This window comes from Vulpes vulpes, chromosome 7 (assembly GCF_048418805.1).
Source record: "Vulpes vulpes isolate BD-2025 chromosome 7, VulVul3, whole genome shotgun sequence".
Taxonomy (NCBI): Eukaryota; Metazoa; Chordata; class Mammalia; order Carnivora; family Canidae; genus Vulpes; species Vulpes vulpes.
The window spans coordinates 62,805,704-62,828,802 of record NC_132786.1 but is presented as its reverse complement, the minus strand read 5'-3'; the positions used below and the strand labels follow the sequence as shown (position 1 = coordinate 62,828,802).

Sequence of the window (23,099 nt, the reverse complement as noted above, 5' to 3'; positions counted from 1 at the left end):
ACTATATTATAATGTCATTATTTAAAATATAAATTTCAAAAAGAACATGCCTACATATCAGCAATTTTACAATGCACATTACACTTAACTCCTGGTCTACTTTTCTCATTTTTAAAAATAATGCATAAATATTTTTTTCCAAAAGAGACAATCTCGCCAATCGTGTGTCATACTACCATCATGACAACCAGTGATTGCAGCAGAAAGAGCCCAGAAAGAGTGGATAGAATTACTCATGAGGCAATCATTCAACATCAACCAAGTCTACACAACATTTATCTTAGGAAATTGAGCAAAATGTAACAAACATTTAAGTACCAACTTTGTCAAAAAAAAGAGGGAAATTGAAGCATTATCAACCATCTGAACAAATCTGAGATTTATATGAGATATGACTGGACAAGTGATGCTTCAAGGGGAGCAAGGATAGGGTGCCTTAGAAACACTTTTGCAAGGCTGAGCAAAAGAATTACGTGAAGTTAGCATATGCACAAGGGGCAGGTATATACAAATTTTAAAGCTAATAGCACCTATTAATCTTCAGTTAGCTTGTTACTCTCCAAAGATTAAGTTATTCCCAGATGGTAATAGACTTAAATACCTTCAAAGTATATTAAATATCCTGATGCTGGTTTGTATATAAATACAGTGGCCTGAAAGACATTGGAGTCAGAAGAGTAAACAATCCTAAACATCACTTCACCCAAGACTTGAAATATAAAGATAAATTGATCAGTTTGTATATCTGTGCAAAGAACACTCTACCACAAAGAATGATTTTTCCACAAGTGCCCTAAGTATTCAAACAAAGACAGGTATAGATATGACTTAATTCAGAACAAGATCCTAAGTTACCGAGGTTAAAAACAGGGATTGGCTTCTACACCTACCTACAGTCTATTTTCAATTCACAGGTTCTGGCATTTATTTATGTCAAAAATAATAGTATTTGTATTACACACGAAAGAAAATTTTAACTATCTTTGTAAAACAAGATGAAAACAGACGCACCTCAGCATTGAGAGAATTAGTACAGTCTTTTCTTAAAACTGAATTCTCAAAAGGAAATCATCTTTATTCCTTCCTCTCTCAAGGATGTATTCTCTTTCCTCTTTTTTTAAATTTTTGCCCCTAAATTCAACAGTAGTACAGCAATATCAAGACTCCAAAGGATACCTAGGCACAGAATCTGAAAACGCAAACAAACTCCAGATGCCTTACACCAACCAAACAGTCAAACCAAAACAATCTTCTCAATTAAAAGTTTCAGCTTTTGCAAGAAAAACTCACATAATGGTACTCTCTTTCCTTAAGCACTAGCCATAGTATTGTCCAGTGAAAACCTTAAGAATTAAATTCTTAAAACACTTCTGAGTTAAAAGTGAATATTTCCCAGAAAAGCAGTGCTGTGAATTAGTAATCAAAAATTTCAAAACTTCTCTGTGCCACGTCAAGGGAGAAACCACTTCTCCAACTCAAAAGAGTAACTTCCCATAAAGGAAAATCATAAATGCATGTTTTGCGCTGGACAGTTGGGCAGTTATAGTAGGCAATGTTCTGCAATCATCAATATATTACACAAAACCAAATGTTTATAACATCAAACCACCTCTGAAATAGCAGCTTGTGTTTGCATCAAGATCTTTAGCCCCCAGTAGCAAGAAGAAGACCGACTGGATGGTAGGTGTGTGCAGAGCACTGTAATGTCCTACCTTCATACAGGGCTTTGAAGCCTTGGGCGCTCACCGCGAAGTCGGTTGTGAACCACAGCGTGAGGATAGATCCCGTGCTGACTATGGAGGACGGCAGCTGGAACCCCGATAATCTAAACCATGAAAAAATATATGAACAGAGTTAAAAAGTCGAAGTTTTTTATTCAAGCTTATTTGATGAAGTCACTGTTATTTCCTTTTCCTGTGGTATGTTTATTTGAGATGTGTCACTAAACAATTTACATGATCCACACTCAAGGTGTTGCCAGGTAATTGAAATTAAACATGCTTAAGTAACCATGTATTTAAACAAATTTTGAGAAAATTCTATTTAAAGAAATTGCATCATACACCATTGCATGAAGCAGGGGACATGGAGCTTAATGCAAAGTCATCCTCATACATGCTATGTGAAAAAAAAAATGTGATTTTCATGTACTTTGATTTATTATTGTCTTCCTAAACTATTAGATGGTCGGTTGTCACAACTCATAGTTAATGTGCTGATTCTTATTATCAAACCCAAATAAATCCTAGCTTTCTTGAAAATAAAACATATACTAGTCACAACATAATAAGCAAAAATCGATTACTACCCCTAGCGGAGGTCAAATGAATTGATTTTAATGTTTGGCTTTCAAGACAAGCCTTTGGATTCTCAGATGTGTTTTACATCTATCACTAGGTTTAGATATATTTAGAAATTTTACTGATGATAAAGTCAGCAGTCTGAATGAGTGAACTCGGATAATAATATAGACTTTATGCATAATGCTTTCTAGAGTAACAGCTTTCCACAAGGTCAAAGAAATGCTTTGTTAATTTATATTTTACCTAAAGTTTGCTAATTAAGTGGGTTATCTCTAGATACATGATTTAGTATAGTCTGAACAGAAATCTCTGATTCCAAAAGCAGTAAATCTGAATGTTCATCCCTTGTAGAGAAATTCCGGTTTGCCAGTAAGTCTATGGTGTTAAATACCCAATTCCAGCTGCTGTAGGTTTCAGAATCAAACTAGAAACTCCTAAGAGAAAAATGACAGGACCATCACCAATCACCAAACAGCACACTTCTAAATATCCGTGGATCAAAGAGGAACTCTTAAGGGAAATGAAGAAAAAATACATTGAAATGAGTGAAGATAAAAACACAAGATATCAAAAGTTAGAGGATCTAGCTAGGCAGTACAGAGAGGGAAGTTAATAGTATTAAAAATACACATTATAAAAGAGGAGAACTCTCATATTAGCAACCCAAACTCCCATCTGAAGGACTTAGAAAAGGAAGAGTAAAATAAACCTAAAGCAAAGAGAAGGCAACTAATATAAGTAAATAATAATAAATAATAGTAATAATAAAATAAATAACAAAATAAATAATAATAATATAAGAGAAATCAAAGAAATTTAAAATAGAAGAACACAAGAGAAAAACAGTGAAACAGAAGCTAATTCTTTGAAAAGATCAACAAAACCAACAAACATCTAGCAACACGGACACAAAAAGTGAGGGAGGTAGAAGATACAAATACCTAATATCAGGAATAAAACAGCAAATATTACCAGAGACCCCACAGATATAAAGTGAAAAGGGAAAACTACAAAGAAAATGCATATATAAGTTTAATGACTTTCATGAAACAGGCTGCTTCCTTAAAAAAGCACAAACCACCACAACTTACTGAATATAAAATAGAACATTTGAACAGCCTTATAACTATCAAAACTTCCCTAAAAGCATCTCCAAGTCCAAGTGGTTTTAAAGGTGAAATCTCCTGATGTAGACAGAATGTTTGTTCCCCAAAAGTCGTTAAGTTGTAACCGAACCCCCAAGGTGATGATTTTTAGAGTGGGGCCTTTGGTTTGTAATCAGATCCTGAGGGCAGAGCCCCCATAAATGGGACTAGCACCCTTATCAAAAGGATTCCAGAACATCCCCCCGCCCCTTCTGCCATGTGAGGAGCAAGACAACAGGAAGGTGCTGACTCCGTAACAGAACACCTTCACAGCAGACACCAATCAGCTGGCACCATGATCTTGGACTTTCCAGGCTCAAGAACTGTGAGAAGTAAATCTGTGTTGCTATTCTGCTATATACACTTAGCCACCCGAATGCACTAAGACATCTACCAAGCATATGAAAAAATGGACCTCAATTTTCCAGTCTCTTCCAGAAAGTAGAAGCAGTTGGACAGCCTCCTTATGTATTTTATAACACTACAGTTACCCTACACTGTGGACTGAATTATTGCCCCCGAATTCATATATTGAACCCTTACCTCTCAATGTAACTGTATGTAGAGACAGGGCTTTTAGGTGATAATTAAGATAAAATAAGATCCTAGCCTGAGGTGCTAATCTGATAGGATTAGTGGCTTCATAAGTGGAACAGAAAGAGAAACAGACTCCCCCCCCAACCCCTCCTGCTCCCAACATGCATTCACTGAGCAGAAGCCATATGAGCAATGGTGAGAAGCAGGCAGGTGTCTGTAAGCCAGGGAGAGTCCTCGCCAGAGCCTGATTTCTGATATCAGGTATCAACATCCAGAACTATGAGAAAATATAGCTCGGCTGTTTAAGCTGCCCAGTGTATGATATTTCACTGTGGCAGCCCAAGATAAGATACCCTGATACCAAAACCAGACAAAAACTTTGCAAGAAAAGAAAACAACAAACTAATAATAGTTCTCATATATATGGATATAAAAAAAATTAACAGAAAAAAATTTAACAGAGTAAAAGCAAACAGAAGCAAAATGTAACAAGGATTCTCCAACATGACTAAGTGGTGTTTATTCCAGGAATGTAAAAATGGTTCAATATCTGAAAATCAATCAGTATAATCAGCCATCACAACAGCCTAAAGAATAAAATCACAAGATCATGATAATCTATGTAGGAAAAGAAAAAAAAATTGCACATATGTAAACATCCAATCATGAGAAAACTTTCCAGTAACATATAAATAGATGAAAACTTCCCCAGCTTAATAATAGGTATCTTAAAAACCTACACCTAACATGGCATTTGATGGTGTAAGACTGGATACTTTCCCTTAAGACTGAGAGAACAAAGCAAAAATGTCTGGCCTCACCACTTTTATTCAACATTGTGCTGGAAGATCCAGCCAGAGCAGTAAGCCAAGAAGAGAAAACAAATGCATATGGATTAGGATGCAAGAAATAAAATTGCCCCCTCTTTGCAGATGACACAATTATCTCCATAGATAATGCCAAGGAGTCTAGATGGAAACTCCTGGAGCTAATACTTGAAATGAGCAAGGATACACAGTGAACATACAAAATTCGATTGCATTTATGCATACTAGCATTGAACACATGGATACCAAAATCAAATATTACAATGTCACTTGTAATCATTTTTTAAATGCTTAGCTGTAACAAAACAGATAGAAAACTATGCCCTCAAAACTGCTATGCTGAGGAAAGAAATCAGTAAGCAACTAAATAAATGGAGAAATATACCATGCTAACAAATTGGAAACCTCAATACTGTGAAGATATCAATTCTCTTCAAATTTTTATGCAGGTTTAATTTTATTTCTATCTAAATACCAACAAGATATTTCGAAAGTACAGGCAAGATTCAACTAAAAAATGTATATTTAGGAGAAAGCCTTCAAGCCCTAATAGAATAGCTTAAATAATTTAAAAAAAAAATAAAATAATTCAGGCTATTCACTTTCAAGACTTATTTTATAAATACAGTAGTCAAGATCATGTGGCAAATTAACAGATCTATGCCTCAATGGATGAGAACAGAGAACCCCAAAACAGGCCCACATAAACACGTCCAACTGATCCGAAGGTGCTAAGGCAACTCAGTGGAGTAAAGGTGACATGTTGACAATGATGTTGGAACAAAGGATGTCCACAGGCAAAAACAACAAAAATGAGCCTATACCAAAATCTAAACTTTATCTAATAATTAACTCAATATGGATCATAGATATAAATTTAAAACTATAAAAATTTTAGAAAAAACATAGAGGAACATCTATGACTAACTGAAGGATTCCTAGACTGGGCACCAAAAGCATAATTTATAAAGGAAATTGACATGTCAGACTTCATAAAAATTAAAAACTTTTTTGTGAAAGACCCCACTGAGAGGGTAAAAAGACATACTACACACTGGTAGGAAATATTTGCAAACAATGTATCTGACAAAGGATAACTGTCTAGGATATAAAAAGAACATTAAAGACTCAACAGTGAAGGAACAAACAATCCAATCAGAAAACAGTCAAAAGATATGAGGAGTCATTTCATTAAAAGGATATAGAGATGGCAAATACGTATATGAAAAGATTCTCAACATTACTAGTCATTAGGGAAATACACATTAAAGCCACAAAGAAATATCAGTGCACACACATGCAGAATGGTCGAAACCAAAAGCAGTGACAATATCAAAAGCTGGAAAGAATGTGGAGAAAATGGGTTGTTCCTACATCGTTAGTGGGTACAACCACTCTGGAAAATAGTTTGACAGTTTCTTTCTTTCTTTCTTTCTTTCTTTCTTTCTTTCTTTCTTTCTTTCTTTCTTTTTTTTTTTTTGACAATTTCTTAAAAAACATATATATAACAACCAAGCAATTGCTCTCCTAGACATTTACCCCAGAGAAATGAAGATTTGTGGTATATAAAACCTGCACACAAATGTCTATAGCAGTTTTGTTCTTAATAATAAAAAATTGGGAGCTGTGGTAACTAAAACAGCATGGTCCTGGTACAAAAATACATGCATAAATAGATGGAATGAAGTAGCACAGAAATACCCCCACAATTATATGGAAAATTAATCTTCAGCAAAGGATGCAAGAATATACACTGGGAAAAAGACAGTCTCTTCAATAAATGGTGTTGGGGAAAACTGAACAACTACATGTAAAACAATAAAACTGGACCACTTTCCTATGCCACATACAAAAATAAACTTAAAAGGATAAAAGATCTAAATGCGAGACTCGAAATCATAAAAATCCTAGGAAAAAAAAAACATTGACAGTAATCTCTCTGACATGGGCCATAGCAACATTTTTTTTTTCTAGATATGTCTCCTAAGGCAAGGGAAACAAAAACAAAATTAAACTATTAGGACTGCACCATGATAAAAAGCTTTTGCACAGTGAAAGAAACCATCAACAAAATGAAAAGGTGACCTACCGAATGGGAGAAAATATTTGTCAATCATATATTCCATGGGGAGTTAATATGCAAAATATTAAAAGAATTTACACAGCTTAACACCAAAAAAAATCCAATTAAAAAATGAGCAGAAGACGTACATAGACATTTTTCCAAAAATGACATACAGATGGCCGACACGAAAAGATGCCCGGCATCACTCATCATCAGGGAAATGCAAATCAAAACCACAGTGAGAATTTGCCTTACACCAGTCAGAACAGCTGGAATCAAGAAGACAAGAAATAACAAGTGGTGGTGGAGGATGGGGAGAAAAGCAACCCTTGTGTACATTTGTGGGGATGTAAATTAGAGCAGCCTCTGTGGAAAGCAGTGCAGAGATTCCTCAAAAAAGTTAAAATAGAAATGCCACATGGTCCAGTAATTCCACCAGTGGGTATTTACCCAAAGAAAACAAAATCACTAATAGACACTATGCTTATTGCAGCATTAGTTACAATGGCTGCGGTATGGAAGCCACTCAAGTGTCCATCAATACATGAATGGATAAAGAAGATGATGTGTACGTATGGGAGGGTTGTGTGGTGTCTGCGTATATGTGGAATGGGATGATATAAATGCACACACACCACACACACAAGCCATGGACTCTCAGTCATAAAGAAAGGATGAAATCTTGTCATTTGTGACAACGTGGATGGACCTAGAGGGTCTAATGCTAAGTAAAAGTAAGTCAGATCGAGAAAGACAAATACCATATGATTTCACTTGTATGTGGAATCTAAAAAACAAAACAAACAAAACCAGAAACAGGCCCATAAATCAGAGAGCAAACAGGTGGTTGTCAGATGAGAGGGGAGAGGAAAGATGGGTGAAGGGGGGAAAGGGGGGGATGAAGTTATGGGATGAATAAGTCATGGGAATAAAGGCACAGCATAGGGAACATAGTCCCTGGTTGTTAATTGCGGGTATGGTGACAGATGGGAGCTGCACTGGTGGTGAGAACCGCATGATGAACAGACCTGTCAACTCGCTGTGTTCTACACTCGAAACTAATATAACATTGCATGTCAACTCTACTTTAATTTTAAAAAAAGAAATAAAAACTTGGACATGACTCAAAGGTAAATGGTTCACCAACTGTGGCACATCTATATCATGTATTGCTATTCAGGGAGAAAGAGAAATGAACTATTGACGGGCACCATCTGGATGAAACTCCAGAAAATGACACGTAGTGGAAAAATAAAGTCAAACCTTAAAGGTTACAGGCTATACTATTCCATTTTGAAAACATACTTGATGTGGCAATATTATGGAAAACGGGAAGAGGGTTTTTTTGTGGCCAGCGATGAAGGAGGTGGTAGGGGCAGAAGGGAAGTGTGTGTGGGGCTATCCAGGAATTAATGAGGGATTCCCATGGTGCTGCAAAGTGGCCTGTATCTCCACCGGTTCAGTGTCAGTATTGTACGGTGTCACTTTTGAGAGGTTACCTTTGTGGGAATTGGGTAGAGTCCCCAGAATCTCCCTGTGTTATTTCTCACCACTGTGGGGAAATCTGGAATTACCTTAAAGAATTTAATAAAAACAATAGATTGGAGGGTTCGGGCCTGAGAAGCAGTCAAGAAAATGTTAACGGATGAAAATAATTAAACTAGTAAATAAATAAATAAATAAATAAATAAATAAATAAATAAATGAAAACCAAGAAAACAGTATTTAACAACCAAACATTCTCTCATTAGGTTCCAAAATTAAATTGAACAAAAGTTGTTGTGGATCATTTCATTTGGTCATAGGCCATTTGGAAATCTTAAATATTTATTTGCATAGGGTTAGACATCACATAATGTGGTAGCGCTTATTTTAAAGGATTTTATTTACTTATTTGAGAGAGAGATAGAGAGAGAGCAGAGGGAAGAGGCAGAGGGAGAACAGAAAGTAGGCTCTCCACTGAGCAGGGAGCCCAGCATGGGACTCGATCCCAGGACCCCGGGGTCATGACTTGAGCCAAAGTTGGACGCTTAACTGACTGAGCCACCCAGGTGCCCCTATGTAGTAACACTAATATAAACACAAACTTCTGCTACTGTTGTTGTTGTATCTAGTTTTATAAACTATTGTGATTTTGTAAGAGCAGCGTCAAACAGTCGTAGCTCAGATAAAAAGCAGCAAGATGCTAAGAGTTCCAAAAACAACATTATATGACCACCTTTTGAGAGCCTGGAGGCATTGAGCATGCGTAGTTGTAGACAAAACGTGTACATGGAAGGTTTCAAATTTGAAATGGAACGGAGTCAAATTTCAGTACAAGAGAATGGAATCCAACATTGCTTGGGGAAGGGGAGAGGATGAGTGGATCCAGTTTACCAGAAAGAACATTCAAGAGCTACATGTGATTTCGGGGTTTCTACCAGCTGAGGACTGCTGGTGAGCGAGGGATGTCGGGAAAGGGCCAGTGACACACACTCTTCCATCTCTCTCCGAATCTGCCGTTGAGAACACTCTTTACTTCATCACTTATATTATCTCCACGTGGACCCTGGGGACTAAAGTCACCTTCCTCCGACGAATACCTGTTCTGGGGACAAGTGGTCTCTCTTTAACACCTGGGAAATCATGGAGCTGTTCAAGGGTTCCCCTCAGTGTTGACTAAACAAAACAAACAACCCAGAGCCAAATTTCTGGTCTTTCCAAAGTGACACATGAATTTGTAGAGGGGCCTCATTTCAGATTCCATTTATTTGTATCCTTTGTCCTTCTTAGCTTGCTGCCCACCAGGGTGGTGAGCCACCTCGATCCTGGCTATAACGAGCCAGAGATTAATAAAATGTTAAGTTATTGAAAGCAAGCAAGGAAGAAAATAAGATGAGCTTCTGCATCGGCATTTCTATCACAGCCAGTCACCTACCATCTCAACGTCTTACCTCTTCACACGCTGTGATGCAGAACATTGGTATTTCAGAGGATTGAGATTATAACAGATTTGGACCACGCTGAGACGGAATGAAAATCAATCCACAAATACAGAGGGTCCGTCTGCATACAGCATCTCTTCTGCCCTGATTCTGCCTAAAGAGACTAGGCTTTCCTCCGCATGTGCCTGCCTTGGGCAGCAGCTGACCCCAGGGGCTGGGCTGGAAGGGGGTCCATTTTACCCAGAAGATGAATCTACCCCAATAGGCTATGCCAGAGTCAGCCCTGGAGAAAACACTATTTCTCACATTCAAAGCATTAGGGTTTTTTTTGTGTTTTTGTTTGTTTGTTTGTTTGGTTGGTTGGTTGGTTTGGTTGGTTTGGTTGGTTTGGTTGGTTTTTTTCTGGTGCCCTAATTGAATCATTTGCAGGAAGAAGAAGGGGATGGGGTATGAGAACAGTAACAAGAAAGCCATTGTATTCCCATAAAAGACAAAGTGTGGCCAATAGCAGTCCAGATACACCTCGCTCTCGCTCTCGCTCTCTTTTTCCAGTGATGTTTCCCGTGTCCTATAGAATCTCACTTGCTATACTTTCTGAAACTGGAAGAAAGTAATTGCATTTCACATGGAGCCATCTGGGGGAAGACAGAGCATGCCCGGGGGAGGGGAGTGGGCATGGGCGAAAGCAGGGAATAGGCCAGTGGCCGCACAACGGCATTCTTGCTGCACCCTCACCTGGCGGAAACAGGAGTCTCAAAACTGAACAAATTTATTCTGTTTCCACCTCTCAAGAAATGACTACGATGACCTGCATGGAGAAATAGATCCAGAATATTTCCACTCTCCTGTCATTCAAGACATTCGCATCACTGATACCAATGAAACAATCTTGAATATTGGACATGGTAGTGCTGAAGGAAAAAAAAAAAAAAAAGCAAATTCAGTGAAAAGCTAAATAGAAACAGATGACTGGTGTGAGTGTAGTTTATTTCCCAGAAATTAATGAGCAAGTTATGACTCCATCTAACAGACGCTCGCTCCTAAATTACACACTGTACATACTGCATAATCTATAGTGTTTGTGATTTTAAAATGTCAAATATCTTTAAAACTACAGTTTAGTTAAAATGTCAAGTGAATGCTTTAAGTAAATTAGGAAAAAAAAAAAAAGATCACTAACTTAAATCTTTTCTCAGTGAATGTAATTGCTTTAAAGAAAATCCCTGCAAAGCCAAATGTTGCCAAAATCACATTAATACTCCGTAATTGATAACATCACATTTCATGCCATATGCTAGTGTGGATATCCTCATAATATAGCTTATAAAAAACCTTGGCCTAACAGGCAGCGTGAGATTAGAATCATACCCTAAGAGTCAGCAACAACCTAAGAGATTAATGTATCCAATGTTTTACCAACTAAATGAATTTCCTCAGAAAGGGTCTCAGCCAGCCACCCAGGGTCTATGTGAATGCATCAAAGCTGAGAAGTAAAGACCCCACAAAGCAGCCAATCACACTATTAACTCATAACTTAGAATTTTTAGAAATCTATCTCTTTCTATGATGCTCAAGTATTGGCCCCATTACTAGCACTTCAAATAGTTTTCATGCCATGGAACAAAATATGAGGCTTCCTGCTTTTCAAAAAAAAAAAAAAAATCCATGGTGTGGTGATTATTACTATTTGAAGACTTGGGTCTCTCTACACGTTTATTCGGAGCCCGAACATAACTGTATGTTTAGTTTGCAGTATAATACTGGGTAATGAGGACCGAATCTTTATTGATTCAAAATATTTCCTGGACATCTACTAAAAGTCATATTCCAGATGCACCCACATTAGGCCTTCAAGGAGGTCCTAGTCTAAAGTGAAGGATAATAAAATACTTGGAATATTCTGGAAGTAAATCAAAGTAATCCACCTAGATGTCTCACAGCTGCCAGATTGTATGGAGGGGATACAGAGCTGGATATAAAGTTCTTGGCAGCCACTGAATATTCAACAAAATACGAAATCTGTGATGTTCTCCGACATCATTAAATTTCTTTTTAATGTCTAAAAAATAATAATAATAAAAATAATAATGCAGGATCTCAGACAGGTAGACACAGCCCCCAAGTTAAAAAGGTATGCAGTAAAATTTGGAGGAAGAAAAACTGCTTTCAAAATTATCAAATGATTATTTAATTATAAGGTAATAAAATTGCCTTTAAATAATGAATTATTTTGTCATAGAAGTAGCAATCTTACAGGCACCTCTCAATGCAGCAGAAAACCTGGGGTTGACTTCCAGGTGGCAAATCCTTATGTTGAAAAGTAAGAGAACAGAATGTATTGTCGGTGGATCCCATAGTTTTTTTTTTTGTTTTTTTTGTTTTGTTTTGCTTTTTTTTTTTTTTTTTTTATTTCCAGTCACCAGGCATCTACTTTGGAGTCACCTATTTGCTGGAAGTGTTCGGAGGCCGTGCATTGGAACGTGCCCAGGGTTGGCGGTAGGGGTAGGACCACATCCCTTATGGGAGCAGAACTGTGAAGTAGGAAGTAGCATGAAGTGACATTCGCTGTCAGCTCTGTCAGCTCCGTATTTTGTGGAGAGGAGAGGGGGGCCCGGCCGTGCACAGCACCCGAGCCCACACGGAAACTGGGCTCACCCTCCTTCCAAGCCAGTGCTCAGTCGTCTCAGGGCGACTCATCCAGCGGGATAAAGCACCCACAGGTTCCTCTCTTTTCTCCCCTTCACCCTCCTTTTTTCCCATTGAACCTTCATCTTTGCAGAAAGTAGCTACCATGGAAAGGAAGGAGCAAAGGATCAAGCTCAGGGCTTCTGCACAGACTCTGCAAACTCAGAGCATGACAGCCCCGTTTATTGTTTAACCTGTCAGTGGCCCAGAGCTTGGGCCACCCACAGGAAATCTGAGACACTGTGGGATCATATCGCTTCCCTAGGGACTTGTAGGTAATGGTTTCCTGGTCTAGGAGTGAGGACGGTGTGGGAGCAAGGAGCCACCTGGAACACAGGTATGTCCCTGATAGAACCGGGGTGCACAGGAGGGCCCGGGGAGACTGACTGCCCTCGCAGGTGGAGCCCCGAGGGGCGGCACCCTAGTGAGGAGCCCCTCATGCCAGGACAGGCCGGGAGCCGAGGGGTCTGGGTGCCAGCACAGTACGGCGTGTGGAAGCCCGGACACCTGTCTGATGACACGTCCGAGTGCGTGGGAGAGCACCTGCGAGCAGGCCTGGGCGTCCTGCCCACCTTCCTGTAACCCGCACAGGCTACAGGTCAGCTCGGTCAGCAGGAGGCGGGCACCAGGGGGTGCCTCTACCCTTGGCGCGGTGGGGTCACACAAGGCCCTCGGATCCACACACTGTCTAGAGAAGGGGGGGCAAGTAGGTAAAACTTTGAAAAGACGAAATCACACACACACGCACACACACGTACAAACACACTCATCCTTCCACTCCTGCACACACGTACCCACCTCCACATACACCCACCATATACACACTCTCTCATCCACCTACACCCACACACAGCCACACGCCCACCCGCACATACTATCACATGTACATACACAAACATGCCCACCCACTCCACACACATGTGCGCACACGCACGCCCTGTATGCACCTGCACGCACAACCACACTGAAGTGGGAGGATCTTCCTAGATTTCACCACATGAAAATTTCTGTCATCATTTGGAAAGAGACCCTGTAGAAATCACCATAAAATCCAACTTAAGAAGTTAGCTATTATTGTCACATCTTACCTCGTGGCCTTTCAGAACAATGCCTATTTTGGGGTTCTGCTCAACATATCACTTATTTCTAATGATTAAGATAAACTACACAAATCCACTCACAGTATCAATTCCCGTCATACATTTTATCGTAACGCAGAGACCGTAGATACCCACACGCAAGCTGTTGTGTAATTCCACTGCTGAAGACGTATGTTGGATTTTAAATTCAGGGACCATCAGTTCATTTCATCTTCCTTGGTCAAAGACTGAATTAAATACCTTATATTTTCTTGAAGATTTTCAAAATTCTCTGGCCTCTTCGGTTGGTCATATGATTGGCCCAGCCCGAAGGTATTTGAAGAAGCTCCCATGCTTGATTACGACTGTACCATACTGGACTGTATGCTTTATAGTTAAGAAATTATTTTTTTTGTTTTTTTATTTATTTATGATAGTCACACAGAGAGAGAGAGAGGCAGAGACATAGGCAGAGGGAGAAGCAGGCTCCATGCACCGGGAGCCCGATGTGGGATTCGATCCCGGGTCTTCAGGATCGTGCCCTGGGCCAAATGCAGGCGCCAAACCGCTGCGCCACCCAGGGATCCCATAGTTAAGAAATTAAATCCTGCTTTTACATTAAATAATTCCGAGCGCACATGTGGTACGTCGGCACCTCCTGTCTCCCCTTGACACGCTCTCCTCACATCTCCTGAGCCTGGTTTAGCTTAGGAAGAAGAAAGTTATCTGGCCATCTGGTTTTTATTACTCTAGCTCAGCCCGACCCTGAGTTTCTAACAATGCTAACTAGTGATTATTAGTAGACCGAAAAAGAGTCCGTCTAGAGGCAAAGCATGTCGTAGAATCCTGCATTTACAAAGGCCTAAGAAAGCACTTCATGTTCACTTACTCTCCAATCACTTAACAAGGAAAACACACAACAGAACCGGGAGCACAATCAGCCTTAACAAAGGAGAGCCAGGGCCTCCTCAGTAAGACACCCACCTCTCCCTGATGAGTCAAGACATCTTTGCCTATTCCCTGGCGCTTACTAGGATTTAAGTCATTCGAGGTGGCTTGTTATCTGCCTCCTAAGTGATAACACAGGGGATGCCAGGGGGGCTCAGCGGGTGAGCGTCTGCCTTTGTTCAGGGCGTCATCCTAGAGGCCCGGGATCGAGTCCCACGTCGGGCTCCCTGCATGAAGCCTGCTTCTCCCTCTGCCTGTGTCTCTGTCTCTCTCTCTCGCTCTGTGTCTCTCATGAATAAATAAATAAAATCTTTTTAATGTGATAACACAGAAGGAATGACTAAATGATCTGCTGGTGTCATTTTGAAATAATTTTTCATACCCATTTCAGGAATAAAAATTCATAGGCTTAGTGGATATATGCATTTATATCTTCACATCTAAGATGAAGGCACATACACATACGCAATAGTGTGTTGTCCTATAATAAGCCAGAAATTTTCCCCATAATTTATTTGATAACATGCATACGTCCAAACTACTTTAAACAACATCCATACTCCAGAAATTCCAGGGCTTTTTTTCACATCTGTAAAAATTGACATGTATATAGAGCACAGAGCTCTTAAAAACAAGAATTGAAAGCCTTGAAAACACACAGAGTTGATGACTTAAAGCATATTTAGCTTTCTTATAGAAAGTTCTGTGCAAGAGACCGATTTTGCTCCATTAAAGGATCATACCTGCCTTACATTAATATATTTTTTCTCCTACATTAATACATTTGGCTATGTTTTGAAAATGTTGTGATATTTCCTGTAGCCTTCTTGATAATGACAATACACTGTTCAATGATCCTGATAACTATGGTTTCATTGCTTTTCCACAGCTCCGAGCGCCTGTACATATAGATCTATGCCTGTGTCCACACTGCCCCATGTAGAGGTACAAAACACAGCTCTACTGGATGAGGAAACATCCCCCCCGCCCCCGGCTTCAAAATGTTTTATACCTAGTGGCTGAGATGGACTTTTGCCAATTCCTTCAGGCAATTACAAAAAATAAAGAGGTCTTCATAGCCTAATTTACAGAATCCAAGTTCGACCAGAGCGTTGAGACTTGGTGGGGCTCATTTCATTGCAGAAGGACTGGGTGTGCATTGATGAAGGAGACAGGGGTGGGCTACCCGGGAGGAAGGCCTGAGTTCACAGAGGAGTGGCCTCTGCCCTGGGTGCGCCTGGGGTCAGTCCCCACGCGTCCAAAGGAGCAGAAGCTCCAGGAAGACAGGGGGATGCTCACTGGGGCCCACGGCCACCCTCTGAGATCCCAAGGTGTGTGCAATGCACTTGATGAAATAACCCCATGAGCCCCTCCCATCAGAGAGGGAATAAAAGGATAAAGGAATACAATAAATCATGGAGCTATTTGACAATGCCGATTGTCCTGGTTCCACAAGACCCGCCTCTGTGCAAGAAGTCTGTCCTGCGTGCCCCCCTCTGGTCTGCCAACCCCGGGGCAGGACTACTCGGGTCAGTGGGAAGCCACCTTGGCCCCAGGACAAGGGCACAGGTTTCTCACCCTGTGTTAAACGCTTTGGAGGAAAATTTTTCGAAAATCACATTTCTTGTTCCGGTGCCTAATATTTTACAGAGAGAGCAATTAAACCACACCATTTGCTTTCATTTACACCTTACCTTCTTAAGACGTTTATGCCAAAAAAAAAAAAAAAGAAGAAGAAGCCTCTCAGTTGGCACATACCACTGCTTACATCCCCACCACTCTGTAGGTTACCTGTTCCCAGAATCCTGAGCGGGCTCTCATCTGGTCATGCTGACTTAGTGCTTGCGATCCCTTATCGCTCTAAATAAAAATTTGCTCCTGAGGGAGCTCAGTCTCTCCTCAAGCGCTACTCTAATCAAAGTGCCTCTGGAAAAAAAAATAAACTTTCCCCAGATCGGATTCTAAACAAATTTGCCAAGAATTAATTCCACTGATCCTCTTTTTCTACCAATGCATCAAGTTATTTTGAGACAGTTATTTCATAATTACAGTGTCTGTAAGACACTACTGGAAACAAAAATCTAAGCAGATTTGGCCCCAAAGCATGAAAGCACATCCTCTTGATGTTACTCTATTATGACAATAGAGAGAGCATCATTTATAAATAACATTAAAATAGTAACAGCATTTCCCACTCCTACATATGACTGTTAGTACTCTACTCCAGCGTTCTGGACCCTTCTAAGCTGTTAATGGCATTTCCACCTGAGTGATAAGGATCCATAAATTGTCTTTCTAGTGCAAAATCCATTAGTAGGATATTTCTGTCAAGATCTTTTCAATCTGTTTTCCCTCAGATATGCCACTTTTCCATGTTCGGATAGTGGATAAGCCCTGTGCTACTTCAGAATACCTCACAGGGTTTCTGCTTGATTCTCTCATCTGAGGCTTAGGATATTTAATGCTCATGGTCCTTAAAGAGGAGGTGAGGCCCTAAAGGAGTCCTGGTTGGCAAGAGAAGGGATTAGGCAATCATTCCCTAGAGTTTACTCCAGTCTCAATCACTGTGAGGAAATCATTCAAGGACCTGAAAAAGATGTGCATATTTATGTATTTTACTGGGATACCTGACATGGAATAATTTGAGATTGAGATTTCAGTCTTGATTGTGAACCCAACTTCTGCAACTTTGAAATTCAAATCCAGTAGTTGGGTGGAATCCATGGCATTTAAATTTACAGGGGAACAGAGACGGAGAGACAGAGAGAGAGAGAGAGAGAGAGAGATTAGAACTCCTGACCCTAACAAGGCATAATGGCCCTGTCCCATCACGGTCTCCTACCCTCCTACTCTAACTCTGTGGAGCGACTGCCCAGACGATGATCCAAAGCTACCCAAAAGGAGGAAAAGAGCAGAGAACCAGAAGAATCTATGCATCTTGACACAGAAACGAAGACACTCTTCTAACAACTTGAAAACCAAGCTTTTTATGATGAGTCTGGTGTGTACTAGAAACACGGCATAGGCTTCCTGAGTTCAGAAAGGATGCACACAAGAGAAGGTTCTAGGGAAATCAGCGTTGCTGATGTCATGGAAATTTCCATGTCATGGAAATAATAAAATGTATACATCCTTTTTATATATTTCAAACTCATACAACAGTTGTGTAAAGGGTAGTCATTCCAAATCACCATTGTATTTTTTCAAAGGTCCCAAGGATAACACACTCCCTTACATGTCTCAGTGTTCTCAGAAGACCTGTGGAGACTCCTACAGGCTTTGGGTAAAGCTCACAAACTAGACCAGACACAGACAGGACCGGAATCTAGAAACTTTGGCTCCTTGGAAAAGAAATCACTTGTATGAATAAAAAGCGACTCGTTATTATTTTTGAAAAATCTTGGATAACAAAACTTTAACAAAAAATGTCATCGAATGGCTTGTCGGAGAACAGCAAAGTCCCAAGGACCTTGTCATTCCTGGCTGGTGGCTGTGGCCCCAGGGGGAGCACAGAGAAGAGTGGGGCTGACCTCGTGTATTCAAAGGACTGGTTGGAGGAATCCCTTCCTCCAGCACCAAGTGATCATTAGATGTCAGGACGGGTTTTGTCCTGAGTGGATCTCCTAGAACTGGGTCACAACAACCCCCCAGCGGTGACCCCAGCTAACCCTTATGGAGCATTAACCAACTGCCCCTCACTGTCCCCACTTCACAACCTTCACGTGAAATACTTAAAATAACGACCATGTTGGGTGAGTGAGGACATTAAGCTTCAGGCATCTTTAGTGACTCATGTAGGACCACACGGTAGTGGTGCCAGAGCCAGAACCCAACAGGGAGGGGCCCTGGGGGCGAAGCGGTTGAGCATCTGCCCTCAGGTCAGGGCGTGACCCCTGGGTCCTGGGATCGAGTCCCACATGGGGTCCCCGCAGGGAGCCTGCTTCTCCCTCTGCCTGTGTCTCTGCCCCTCTCTGTTTGTCATGAATAAATACAATCTTAAAAAAAAAAAAAGAAAGAAAGAAAGAAAGAAAGGAAAAGAAAAGAAAAGAAAAGAAAAGAAAAAAAAGAAAAGAAAAAAGAAAAGAAAAGAAAAGAAAAGAAAAGAAAAGAAAAGAAAAGAAAAGAAAGAAAAGAAAAGAAAAGAAAGAAAAGAAAAAAAAAATCCAACTGGGCGTCTCTGTCCCTAGAGCCTGTGTTTTGAGCTCTGGCAACATGAGGGATTTCAAACTGGGGTCCCTGGGACATAAATACTGAGCCGTGAACGACCAAGAACCCGGCTTCCCTAGAACAGCGCAATATTCCCGCGGATGGTCAAAGTATTGGAATCATTATGGACACCAGTGGTCGAGGAACCGGGCGGCCAAGAGTCGGGGACATACTGAGGGCGAGGCCCTTCCCCGTGGGGCTAGCCGGCTGGTGCAGCCCCACCTGCGCGGACGGTGGCTCCCGGCCGCGCCCGCCCCGCAGCACCCAGGACCGCAGCACCCGCAGCACCCACAGCCCCGCAGCACCCACAGCACCCCAGCACCCACAGCCCTGCAGCACCCGCAGCCCCGCAGCACCCACAGCCCGCAGCCCTCGCAGCATCTGCAGCACCCACAGCCCCGCAGCACCTGCAGTGCTGCAGCACCCACAGCCCCGCAGCCCCCCAGCACCCGCAGCCCCACATTACCCACAGCCCCGCATTACCCACAGCCCCGAAGCACCCCCAGCCCCGCAGCACCCACAGCCCCGCAGCCCCCCAGCACCCGCAGCCCCACATTACCCCCAGTCCCGCATTACCCACAGCCCCGAAGCACCCCCAGCCCCGCAGCACCCACAGCTCCGCAGCACCTGCAGCCCCGCAGCACCCACAGCCCCGCAGCCCCGCAGCACCTGCAGCCCCGCAGCACCTGCAGCCCCGCAGCACCTGCAGCCCCGCAGCACCCACAGCCCCGCAGCCCCGCAGCACCTGCAGCCCCGCAGCACCTGCAGCCCCGCAGCACCCACAGCCCCGCAGCAACCGCAGCACCCACAGCCCCGCAGCCCCGCCGCTCCCGCCGCCCAGATGCACACCGACGTCCTGATGCGCGCAGGCTGCAACCCTGAGAGGCAAATGGAATGCAGCCACTTGTCTTTCCTTGGCTTCAATTTCCTTAAAACGCAAAGGGACGGGTCCCCCTATTCTTACACCCAATCTGTCCAGCCCTGAAAACGCCCCCATTCCTGCCCCGGTAAGTAACCAGGCGAGATTCCCATCTTCTGATTGGACGAGACTGTTCCGCGGCCCCCAGAGCTGGCAGCCGCCTGCCCCCTCACCAGGTGGGCACAAGGTGGAACGTGGGGGCCCGGGGAGGGGAAACGCAGGCAGAGGCTCAAAGACCGCGGGCGACGGGAACCCCGGGGCTGCCAGCGGAGCCCGGGAGCATAGTGAGGACAAGGGACTCCACCTGCAGGGGCCGCGGAGCCCGGGAGGATGGTGAGGACGTGGGACTCGGGCCGCGGAGCCCGGGAGGATGGTGAGGATGTGGGACTCGGGCCGCGGAGCCCGGGAGGACGGTGATGGATGCGGGACTCGGGCCGCGGAGCCCGGGAGGACGGTGAGGACGTGGGACTCGGGCCGCGGAGCCCGGGAGGACGGTGATGGATGCGGGACTCGGGCCGCGGAGCCCGGGAGGACGGTGAGGACGTGGGACTCGGGCCGCGGAGCCCGGGAGGACGGTGATGGATGCGGGACTCGGGCCGCGGAGCCCGGGAGGACGGTGAGGACGTGGGACTCGGGCCGCGGAGCCCGGGAGGACGGTGATGGATGCGGGACTCGGGCCGCGGAGCCCGGGAGGACGGTGATGGATGCGGGACTCGGGCCGCGGAGCCCGGGAGGATGGTGAGGACGCGGCACTCGGGCCGCGGAGCCCGGGAGGACGGTGATGGATGCGGGACTCGGGCCGCGGAGCCCGGGAGGACGGTGAGGACGCGGCACTCGGCCCACGGGGACCTCAGAGCCGTCCGCGACCCTGGCTCCGGGAAGGGCGCTCACCCGCCGCGCCTCAGAGGCAGGAGCTTCTGTTCTTTCGCCAACAGGAGAAGGGGGTTCAAGGTCGGGTGGAGAACCCCCAAACGTGAAGCTGTAGGGCCGGAGCCCAGTGTCGCGTCTCGGCTGCGGTGCTCGGAGCCCGGCGCGCTGGGGGCCCCGCGTGTCCCGCAGGCACGAGAGCAAGAGCCCCGGGGATTAGAGCAGAGCAGGGACCGTCCCCGCCGGAGCCGCGCGGCCCAGCAACCGCTGCTGCTCAATACAACAGTGCGGAGGACCTCTTACCGCGGCCGAGAGAGGGACTTGGGGTTCTTCAGTCTCGCTGGATGTCATCAAGCACGCGCTGTCCTGCCTGCGACCCCTGCCCTCCCCGTCAAGGCCCCCATCTCCGGGGCCCACCCATGCCGGGGTGTCCCCACCACCCATCTGCAGGGTACCCCCATCACCCATCGCCAGGGTGTCCCCACCACCCATCTCCTGGGTGTCCCCACCACCCATCTCCAGGGTACCTCCACCACCCATCGCCAGGGTGTCCCCACCACCCATCTCCTGGGTGTCCCCACCACCCATCTCCAGGGTACCCCCACCACCCATCGCCAGGGTGTCCCCCCACCACCCATCTCCAGGGTGTCCCCACCACCCATCTCCTGGGTGTCCCCACCACCCATCTCCAGGGTACCCCCACCACCCATCTCCAGGGTACCCCCACCACCCATCGCCAGGGTGTCCCCACCACCCATCTCCTGGGTGTCCCCACCACCCATCGCCAGGGTGCCCCCCACGCCCAGGAAGGTGGGTGGCAAGCAGGTCTGGCCTCTAAGAAAGTACTGCCAGCCCCTGACGGCCCCTGCAAGCCGCAACACGGCAACATGTTGAAGCCAATTATTTCCCGGAGAAAGATGTTTGTATTCTAATCACCTGTATTTTTTCTCACTTTTATCTATTTCTGTTGACATTTAAGAACCCCGTGGTGCGGAATCGACTCTAATTAGCCTTCCAGGTAATAGGCGACCAGTTCTGTGGAAGGTAAGCGGTTAGTAGGAGACCTACACAGGAGGAACAATGAGCTGCTTTTTTGAAAAAGTATTAGTGAAATGTTATTAGTATTTAAAAAGAGATAATAGGGGTCACATGGAGCATATAAACTGATGTGTAAATACACTGGCCACTGATTTTTATAAAAAAATAAACCTTGCGGGGGGAGTCTTGTATGAGTAACACCCTTATTTCCCTATGTGTGCGCGAGGAATGGTCTCGCTCGTGATTACTGGGAGGCACGCGGAGGCCGGGCACGAAGCCCCAGGCATTGTTTGCATCATTAGACCAAAACCTGAAGCTTCAAGCCTGGGAGCGGCCTTGCAGGGCAGCCAGCAGCGAGCATGGAGCTAATGGATTTCGTGGGGCCGGTCACAGGCTTCCAGGGGAGCCCTGAACCCCAGCAGCCCCCCACCCGGCACCCAGGGGCCCCGTACCTCCAGTCAGGCCCCTCTGCTTGGAGCGCGAGCCTTGGGCCTCCCGCAGCTGCAAGGTGACCCTGAGACCCTTGGCGCCCGGGCCAGCGGCTAAAGAGCAGCAGCGTGCGGCCTGCCTAGGGAGGGCCAGGTGTCGGTGGGGAGACATCGGGGCTCCAGATGGTGCCCAGGGCAGGGGGTGTGTTTGCAGGGTGGCCATGGGCCCCAGGCAACTCCCCAGGGTATGTGCCTGCAGGGCCTAAGCCGCCCGCCCCACACAGGTGCTGGCAGTCTGGAGGCCGCAGAGGTCCAGGATGCGCCAGGTGGACTTGGGGGCCAGTGTTTGGGACTGTCGCCACCATCTGGGTGCTAGCCTCCGCCCGGCGCGCCCTTCCACGTCTTTCTAGCACCGGGAACACAGCGAGTGAGTCCCCACAGCGCAGCTTGTTAAGCTGGAAGGCCATATCATGAGCCCTAACAGATGGAGGAGCCCAGTTTGCAAACAAAAACCCACACGTCCCACCGAGGTAAACGTGTTCTTCATTTCACCATGAGGAATGCAAGTCATGGAATGTGAGAGGCGGCGATTTCAAGACGTCAGTTTTCCAGAAACAGGCTGCTGGCGGCGCTGGTGGTTGCCTAGGCGGAAGAGCATCTCGCTGTAGAAGAAAACTAGTGATCTGAAGGGTGGATTTTAAGGTCCACCTTGCACTAGGGTTTGCTTGGTCAGTGCGCGATGGCAGCGTGGGCCTCCCCTATTACAGAGGGGAACTGCCTGCCCTCCTAGCTCGGTGGCACAGGGTGGCTCGCACACTCGGGACATGTGGCTCCCTGGTCCCCTCGTCTGCCCCCCCAGGCCATCTGACTTCATGGTTCTCCAGCCACGAGTCCACGGAGGTTCCCCCAAGGTCTTCCCGCTTGTTATTCTTTTTTTTTTTTTTTTCCGCTTGTTATTCTATGGGATGGCTCATCATCGAAAGAAAAATGTTAGTTTCTGCCCAAATTCTTGCTGGCACTTGATTTTGGAAATGACAAACACGAGCAAAACAAAGCAACACTCTGCCCCTGACAAAATAAATGATGGATCAAGATCTCAAACTGAACAACTGTTTTTGAAATACGAAT

General features: G+C 44.6%; 1 protein-coding gene across 2 annotated transcripts in view; it reads right to left on the bottom strand.

Annotated features, from left to right (window-relative positions):
- Positions 1–23,099, bottom strand: part of CSMD1 (CUB and Sushi multiple domains 1) — a 1,871,666-nt gene that overhangs the window by 1,305,859 nt on the left and 542,708 nt on the right. For both annotated transcript variants that reach the window (XM_072763911.1, XM_072763912.1), the window contains exon 3: positions 1,713–1,825. In XM_072763911.1, the coding sequence (XP_072620012.1) occupies positions 1,713–1,825 (113 nt within the window). The remainder of the gene's footprint in view (positions 1–1,712; positions 1,826–23,099) is intronic.